The 9,810-nt window shown below is 41.3% G+C and overlaps 1 protein-coding gene across 1 annotated transcript; it reads right to left on the bottom strand.

The window, feature by feature from the left end:
- Nucleotides 1-547: 547 nt before the first annotated feature.
- On the bottom strand, nucleotides 548-4,589 carry LOC139555228 (transcriptional repressor scratch 1-like). The gene is made up of 2 exons (XM_071368846.1): nucleotides 3,754-4,589; nucleotides 548-2,748 (listed from the first exon to the last, which is right to left on the bottom strand). The coding sequence occupies exons 1-2, from the start codon at nucleotides 3,866-3,868 to the stop codon at nucleotides 2,015-2,017; spliced, it is 849 nt and encodes a 282-aa protein (XP_071224947.1). The 5' UTR covers nucleotides 3,869-4,589; the 3' UTR covers nucleotides 548-2,014.
- Nucleotides 4,590-9,810: the final 5,221 nt, after the last annotated feature.

Below are 9,810 nucleotides of genomic sequence, written 5' to 3'. Positions count from 1 at the left end.
AAACACACAGCCAGGGCAACTAAGGAGTGGCTCCGTAAGAAGCATCTCAAGGTCCTGGAGTGGCCTAGCCAGTCTCCAGACCTGAACCCAATAGAAAATCTTTGGAGGGAGCCGAAAGTCCGTATTGCCCAGCGACAGCCCCGAAACCTGAAGGATCTGGAGAAGGTCTGTATGGAGGAGTGGGCCAAAATCCCTGCTGCAGTGTGTGCAAACCTGGTCAAGAACTACAGGAAACGTATGATCTCTGTAATTGCAAACTAAGGTTTCTGTACCAAATATTAAGTTCTGCTTTTCTGATGTATCAAATACTTATGTCATGCAATAAAATGCCAATTAATTACTTAAAAATCATACAATGTGATTTTCTGGATTTTTGTTTTAGATTCCTTCTCTCACAGTTGAAGTGTACCTATGATAAAAATTACAGACCTCTACATGCTTTGTAAGTAGGAAAACCTGCAAAATCGTCAGTGTATCAAATACTTGTTCTCCCCACTGTAAGTCTACTTATCTGATTTCTCTAAAAGGTTTAGACAAACATGGACTGTATTGTGTTAGGTCTTTATTCATTCTTTATTATGAAGTGAGACAAAATGTCCGCTGCCATTGTGCTTTTAAATAGTTCAAATACTAGGCATAAAAATCCCAGGGAAAATAACTCCAGAAATAAGATTAATTTGATTCTTTACAGTTTGTAGAAATATTAGATTCATCAAAGGGTTATGTACAAGGCATCTTGTAATAAACAGTTATTTTCCTTTGATCAGCATAGTACAAAAACAGCGGTTAGCCTATAGCTAATACAAGGCCTTTCTACCTGAATCTATACTTGTGCTACTATCTTTAAAAAGTTGAAACGTTCGTAGTATAAGGAAGTGCTTTAATACGATGAATGGACTTTATCATGGCTAGAGTACGGTCATCTTATTGTGTTGATCATTTTGAGCCCTGGTGCAGTGCAAGGGATCTCAGAAGTGACCCCTAAACTTGCCCACCTGTGAGAGATGTGATACGGGGTAGCTCCGGCCGACGTTTGGGCCTCGGGCGTTCATTCCACAGACTTGGTGGTGAGATGTTCTGGATTGTTCTGGAACTATTCCATTAGCACCAGAAGCCTACGTTCTAAGACTAGGACAAATACGTGGCAGGCAGTTGCGTAACCATTTACAAAAGGACCCGCTCCCTATCCCACCCCATGAGTTTATCCATTAAATACCACACTCACTGGCTTTTCCCTGATATTCAATGTGTATGACTACTAAGAGTACTGGATAGAAAGATGTCATTATTATTACGCGTTACTAATACCATGCATTATTGCTCTATAGTTTTTTATGATAAGACTCCCAAGAAATATTGCCGCCGGATGCTATCTAGATTTTGGCAAAAATCCAAAGCTTCATTAAATTGGCATAGATTTCATTATTATCGTTTTTTTTTTTTTGCATGCAATAGGTTTATAAAGTGGCAAATAAAATAAGAGGATATTTAGAAAGTGTCAAATGCTTTGGCATATTCACGACGAAGGCTTGCAAAACAAAAAGTAAATTAAAGTACAAATGAAGATTCTAAACAAACTTGAAGTAAAAATAAATAAATTCATTAATAAATAGATAGGCCTACATAAATAAGTGAATAAATAAATAGGTTTACCTCAACGTTGAACACTTTTGTGTCCATTAACACCAGTACAATATTATCCAATACTTTAAAAGGTTTGACCTTTGAGGGAAATTAAGACATTTTCAATGTCCTGTGAGTTTGGCAAACATATGATATTTCAGCTCATAATACTTGAACAAATTGTTGTTGTTATAACAATCAAGGGAGGATAGCCAATGGAAATAAAAGTTTGGGTATAGGCTACATGAGTAATCCAACATGTCCTTAGTGATGCTGTTTGCTGCAGGAGGGTATAAGACCTGTGCTGTCACCATGGAACAGGTTGTCTAGGGAATAATATAGGGATACCATTGGAAGAAGTTTCATTACATGTTCATGGGTACTATAGAAGTCAATCGTCAATGGAGCTCATAGGTGAGAACTCTCCCTTAAAGCAGGCGGACTCGTAGTGCTTGTTCAGGTAGGACTTTAGAGCAAAGGTCTTGTTGCATCTCTTACACTTGTAGTGCTTGAAGGCGGAGTGCGTCTGCATGTGAGCGCGGAGGTTGGAGCGGTCGGCGAACGCCTTTCCGCAGTGTGCGCATCCAAAGGGCTTCTCGCCGGTGTGAGACCGCATGTGTCCCTGCAGCAGCCAAGGTCTACTGAAGGCCTTGCTACATATGTCACACTTGTGCTTGAGGTCGTGGGTGAGCAGATGCATGGCCATGGCGGGCATGGACACGTACACCTTCCCACAGGTCGGGCACTTCTTGGCCATCTTGCTCTCTAGGCTACGGTGGGTCTGCTTGTGCCGGCTCAGGTTGGAGGACGTGGCGTACGTCTTTCCACACTCGTTGCACGTGTGACGCTGTATGGTCCTGGGGCTGCTGATGACTTTTCTCCTCGACCTTCCGTCCGTGATGAAGAAGGCGTCTACCGTGTAGCCCTCGCTCACGGCGGTGTCTCCGTTGATGTAGCCGGAGGAGATCTCGGAATGGGGGCTGTCGGGCTGGTCTGAGTCCGGTGCTCCGTAGTCGCTGTGGATGCCATCGTAGATGGGACTGGGAGAGGGGCCTTTTTCGCTGTGGATGCCATTGTCACTTTCGCCGTCGTAGACAGACGGGGTCATGTAGTCACTGATGTACCCTGTAGCGTTGAAAAGAACAACAGACGGGTGAAATTATTTATGTGATTTGGCCTACTGATGTTAACTGATGCAACAGTGTAATTCTCCCTAGTTGCAAGGCTTCAATTGTGACTCACAGTGCGTGAGCTCTGCAGCCTATTATGTCAGTCATTTACAGTTACAGCAGAGGTGGGTTGAAAGACATTGACTTCTTGAAGAAGGTATTTTTTTTATACATCACTTCACCCCAAAAAAATCAATATCTCTCAGTTTCAATTAGTGAGCTATCCCATTTAAGGACAAAGGCGCAAGGGGAATAATATCACTCCAGTTATAATTGCATTTGCCTTTCTCAGAATATAGGTCGATGTGCACCACTCAACGTACACATAGTCTCACTTACATCCAGGTCCACCCAGGGTACTCCATGACCAAGAGATAGGAATGTGGATGAATATTCTATAAATGTACTTCAGGAAAAAAATACAGTCTGGTTATGCAAATGCAAGTGCACGCACTGTATTTTATAGAGCGTAAATAATGTCTTGAAACATGATCAAGCCTTCGTTTTAGAGACAAACAGACTCTCTCTCTCTATCTATCCTTTCTGTCTCTGTGTGTGGCTATGGTAGTGGGCTTGGACTAATGATCCAAAGGGATACACTATAACGCCGTATTCTAATCTACAGTATCTTGCACACTCGACTGTTGCACACTTGTGGGTAGATGTAGCTCAACATGGTTTTAACCGTGTGTGCTCCGCTGTAGAGCACTTGAAATATCCCTGCCTCGGAAAATGTGCAGAGTCGACAAAAATACAAAATGTGACTGTATTGAATAGAATGTGACCGCGGGTCAGCAAAGCTCGATGTGCAACATGCTTATCCACGCGCAAATAGACTACAATAAACACTTAGTATAGCCTACACATAGAAGACCAAGCAATATAAGATAAACATTGTGCATGCCGATAAAAGATGGTGTGGGCATATTAACGTTAAAGTCACAGATTCTAACAGCTTTACCTTTTTCATGAAAGCGGAGGCTGAGGTCGGTCCTCGACCTGCCATAATGTCTCTCCAGATCAGCAGATGAGAAATCATCGAGCTTAACCTTCTTGACCAGAAAAGATCTTGGCATGGTTCTACGGTGCACAAAACAACACTTGTCCGGTGGTTCAATGGGTCACTCCTCATGCAAGGCGGGCTGAAAAGGGGCTAGCTGTATAGACGGGCGGAATCGCTCTTCAGCACGCCGATTTGTGTGTGATCAGATGCCAGCACAGGGAGAAAAGCCTGAGATCCCTTCCGAATCCTCACGCTGCTAGTCCTTGTTGAGCTGCTGGTTTACGTGCGACAGCGCCGTGTTCCGCTGGTAAGAAATGCAACTTCAGCACTGGATAGCTCCCTTTCAGTGCTGCGTGCATGTATAGGCAGGCAGGCTTCAGCACTGGACAGCACCCCCGCTGCGAGACAGTGAGAGATCCGTTCCTTCGCTCCTCTCCTCGCTCTCTCTCTCTTCCTCGTGCAGCTGTACTCAGTCTCCTCACAGATCGACCCTAGAAAAGAGGCTGGTAACTGCTCCCAGGATTTGGCTCGTTTTAAACTTCACAGAGCGTCCATTTATTAATGGAGTATTTGACAGTTCCCACGTAAATATTTACCACTCATTGTATAAAGAATGGCAGAAAAGTCACTCAGATGAAAACGCTGCCTGTCAGCTAGCTCCGGCTTTTTCCCCTTTCGCTCTCTCTCCGTGCTGAACTCTGTTGAAGGTCTTGGGCTTTCTGAAGTCTGTTGATCAGCTGTTGGGATTTATATGGCTGCGATCATGTGCGAGATGGAGATGGAAGTGCTTAATTTAATCCATCAAAAGATATCTCCCGGGACCAACGTTGAACTAGGATGATTTATGGACTTGGTGAGTCGTCCACGATTTCTTTTTTTTTCTTCCGTTTATAACGATCATGTTTTATTATGGTGTTGGCCATTATTTATTTTCAGTAAATCATCACAAGAAATGCAACACTGACAGATAGTAATAGTAGGCTATATAATATTATTTTATTAGTCCTGTAGGTCTATCATTTCATTTGTGTTCTATGTTCTTACTACACCGACACATTGATTTAGCGATACAGTATTATGAGCACGTTTAGGATACTTTTTTAGGGGACAATAAGTTGACGTAAATTCATTTTTATTTGGCCAGTAAGGATGAGCTTACTAGCTTCATGTTTAGAAAATAAAAGACTGCATCTTCCATCACAGTAATAACTTTTACAAACCCCCGCTCACTCAACGTTTTCAAACCAACGCTGACGCTAACCACAAAATCAAATGCTGGCTGTTGCCCGAGGCTTGCAGGTCACTTTTTTACTTCACACTCTATAAACCAATGGTGTTCTCTTTATGCAAATCACAGGAGCTGGGTACCAGAAGGTATTTTTCCTCAATGATTCCTGCAGGGGCCATATGTGCGCAATTACCGGAGATCCAGGAGCAGTAGTATCCTTGGTTGTTTGACATCGTGTTCTTTTTGTTCTTTCCTGCAGCAGGACGCCTTTGTGTTTGTGTCAGCGCCCGGTTAGTCCCCCGCGTGCCCCGTGCCATTGTATGGGTCACATGTGCACTGCAGTCCGGATATGCTATAACCTACAAGTTTTGATACGACTTTAATACACATAGGCTACGCACCTATTAGGCTACTATTATTTCCTGTGTAGGCCCACTGTAGGTTATGCTTACATTGGACAGAAATAGGAATAGGCCTACTGTAAATATATGTTAACCTTCATCAGAATTACGTAACCATAATCTGTCTATTTTAGCCTATGTGTGAAGGTTATTGTATTATTTAATATTTTGCATCAGGGATATAGCCTATGCTTTTCATGCTGATTATAGCAGTTCGTAACCTCTGTAGACTCACACCTGACCCCTATCTAACACACCGAATATAGGGGACTAAAACAACCAAGCTCTATCCACAACACTGCGGAAACAGGGCATAAAATCACCTTGCATCTTTGCAGTTAACAAACTCCACAATACCATGCCTGAGGATAACCGGGAAGGGGTGACCTGACTTGTTTATGGAAGGGAAGAAAAAAGACAAGAGAAAACAGTCCATTCTGCTTGCGCCTCACCTAGCGCACAGAAAATTCCCGGGAACTGCTGAGTTCAGCTTAAAAAAGGCATGACAAATATAGAAGCTCGCGCGCCTCTAATTTGCATAATACTAGTCTGGGGATGGTTCCGCAACACCCAAAACCCAAATCAAAAGAACTCATTGACATTTAATTCTCTCGTGTGAGTTTTAAACAATAGATATTCAAATTAACTCGTTTTGTCATTCGGCAAATGTAAACAGAACGTCTCCTGGACCATTTTACAGAGGACAAAGAGAAGGTCAAGTGGTTTGTGGCATGATGTGTTAGTGAAAATATAGATACATTAGATAGATAGGCAAGGCACCTGCATTCTCTCCAGCGGTATGGTAGATCCCTGTAGTAGATGCCAAAATAAACCTAATTAAAAATCCAGAACTTGATCAGCAGCAGATGTGCAAAGTATCTGCAGGCAGACATGTCTATGTGCACAGTGCAAAGCAGAACACTAGTTGGTGTTAGTCAGTACACCAATACACTTGGTGGAGAAAGGAAATTACTCCACAGCAATGAGTTTGTCAATCATTTTGTTTCTATAATAATTAGAAATTCAATGAAAAATGTTAGAAAAATGTTAACAAATTGACAATACGTTAGTACCAAATGTCACCCTACTCCCTAAATAGTGCATTATTTTCGACCAGATTCCTATGGACCTTGGTTAAATGTAGTGCACTATAAAGTGCACAAGGTGCCATTTGTGAACCAGACAATGTTACTGGATCCAGCTGAAAACAATAGACTTTGGGAAGAGATGACCATGGCTGGGACTGATTAACAAAACAACCTCACTATGTAGACCCAACCACCCATATCCTGTTTATTTCCTTTAGTCTTACTGTGGTCATTTCCATCATGTTTATACTGTGTAAACAACACAGCTCTGAAAATGCTTCATCTTCCACGTCAGTTCTTCATTACAAAGTTAAGAGGATTTGTTTTCCCTTTTTTATAAGTGGGTGAGAGGAGCTCTCTAAGCCCAATTATCTGCTATAAATCCAGTCCTTCGGATTTCACACAACTTCCTCTCCGAATAGCTAACCCTTAATTGTCCAGACTAACGAGAGAGAAAACACACAACGAATTGGTGTTAATTGAACACATCTTCTACGACAATAACATTATAATAGCATTACAACAACATTACAATAACATTACAACAACATTATAATAACATTACAACAACATTACAATAACATTACAACAACATTACAATAACATTACAACAACATTACAATAACATTACAACAACATTACAACAACATTACAATAACATTACAATAACATTACAACAACATTGCAACAACATTACAATAACATTACAATAACATTATAATAACATTATAATAACATTACAATAACATTACAATAACATTATAATAACATTACAATAACATTATAATAACATTACAATAACATTACAACAACATTACAATAACAGTACAACAACATTACAACAACATTACAATAAAAGTACAACAACATTACAATAACATTACAATAACATCACAATAACATTATATTAACATTACAATAACATTACAATAACATTACAACAACATTACAACAACATTACAATAACATTACAACACCATTACAATAACATTATAATAACATTACAACAACATTACAATAACATTACAACAACATTACAATAACATGATGTAATTTACCCCCTTTCATCCATTACCTGTCTACCCCAAGCTTGACCCTCGGACTCCCTCCTGTACTTATCATCATCTGGTCTACCCACCACCTCCTCCTCCTTCCACCGACCCCCTCGCCACCCCAGCTCCTCCTCCCCTCCCTTGGCTTGGCCTCCACCTGGACATGGTTGGTGTGGTCCTGATCCTGAGAGAGAAGGCAGCTGCAGAGCCCGTCTGCCTACCCGTCTGCCTGCCACTACCCAGGCATGGCAGCTGGATGCAGACAAGGTCCAGGGCAGAGGGAGCACCTTGATGGAGGGGTTGGTGTCCGGTGGGCGAGGCCCACGGCTGTTTAATGAGAGATGTGTGTGTGTGTGTGTGTGTGTGTGTGTGTGTGTGTGTGTGTGTGTGTGTGTGTGTGTGTGTGTGTGTGTGTGTGTGTGTGTGTGTGTGTGTGTGTGTGTGTGTGTGTGTGTGTGTGACACATTAACGATGGGCTCAGCTGACGGGACCATGGGTTAATTAACATATGTATATTGATACCGTCGGTTCATGATGTATGGTGGTACCCTAATTATTTATGAAATGCATAAAATGCATAAATGCGGCTTCACTAAGCAAACAAAACATTGTTTTGTGGTAGAGTACTGGGTATAAAAGACACGGTCCATTTAAGGTTATAGGGAAATTCAACTAGCTTTAGTATGGAGGACATGATAACTGTACTATAGACCAATAACCACACTTTGGAACTAAAACGTAATCTATGGATTCATCCCAAATGGCACCCTATTCTCTCTATAGTGGACTACTTTAGGCCAGAGCCCTGGTCAAAAGTAGTGCACTATATATAGGGAATAGGGTGCCATTTGGTATATATTTATCTGTAAGATAAGGACAGCTACCTCCTCTACCAAAGCATAGAGTCATCACTACAGCCTCCCACTATATTATTAATGCCTATAGATGCCACTGTCACCTCAAGAAGATTTAAAACAGACATTCCAGCCTTAAAATCTCATCAGAAAATGTCCCTTCCATGGTCAGACTATAGTATTGTATGGGCCAGTAATGCAGACTTAGAGGCTTTGTCAGCGCTATAAGCCAGTAAAGGGATCGGGGGGGATCATGAAATATTAGAGGCCGCCGTATTGTCTCCCACCTTGAAGTAGAGCTGTATTGAAATTTTGCTGAATCCTTTTCTTTGGGTAAAGTGACTTACCTTCTCTCACACCCATGCAGATATTATACTGTATATCTAGAGAGGTGGAATTGGTCCTCGGATGCCCCCTAAAACATATAGATTTCATAAATATGTAACTGAGAAAAAGTTAGTGCCAGACATCCAAAAATTCCAAATGACTTCTGGATTGGAGCTAGGAATGGTTTATGGTTTGTGATGTAATGTTGGATGTAAAGATCTGCCATCATGCGTTACATGCCTTCTGTAAAATGGAGAGAGCAGCGTCTTCAGTGACCTCAGATAAACAGGCATAACTAACAAGTTAGCAGAACTATTTCAAATGAACGAGAATCCTCATTAGAATCCCTCATTTAATAGCTGTAAGAAATTGGATGATGACGCAAGGGCAAAAAATATTACATTGCATCCGAATACACACACAACACAATTATAATGAGCGTTTGTTGAGTCCACACTGTATCTTTTGTAAAAGTTTTAGGCAATTATTTTTGTGGGACAAAACTACTATCTTCCAAGAGATATTTTCTGTTATTTTTTTCTTCTTTCTGTTTTACACTGTTGCTGCTCTATCCCTGTTGCCTTGATTTGTGATTCTATAAGACTTTAGGGATATAGTGGCCATGCATCAGCCTGTCTGGGGGTTCACTGAAGTGTTGAAGTAAATTGCTTTCAGACTATTGGATGTCTAAGTGTGCCAGAGAGCTGCTGCAGTGAGCAGGCAGCAGAATAGAGGAGACATTCATTTACCTCAGAGTGGCATCGGAAAATTTCACCGGCAGAAAATACACCCTCTGCTTTACCGGTGCTGACAAACGTTCATACGCTTGACTTTTCTGGCATTTCCAGACAGGTATCTAGTGACTCTGGGTGGCATTGAATTTAGAGTCATATATGTGTTAAGTAAACAAACTATTTCAAATTCTATCTGTTTATGATAATGGGGTGCAGGCGTATTAACCTAAGGGTAACATGTATTGCATATCAAGCAGTCTAGACTATCTATCTAAGCTGATCATATGGGTTTCATCCCACACAACACGTGTCCTGTCTGCCAGGAGTATCT

Source organism: Salvelinus alpinus, chromosome 26, assembly GCF_045679555.1.
Source record: "Salvelinus alpinus chromosome 26, SLU_Salpinus.1, whole genome shotgun sequence".
Lineage (NCBI taxonomy): Eukaryota > Metazoa > Chordata > Actinopteri > Salmoniformes > Salmonidae > Salvelinus > Salvelinus alpinus.
This window is presented reverse-complemented; position numbering and strand designations above follow the sequence as displayed.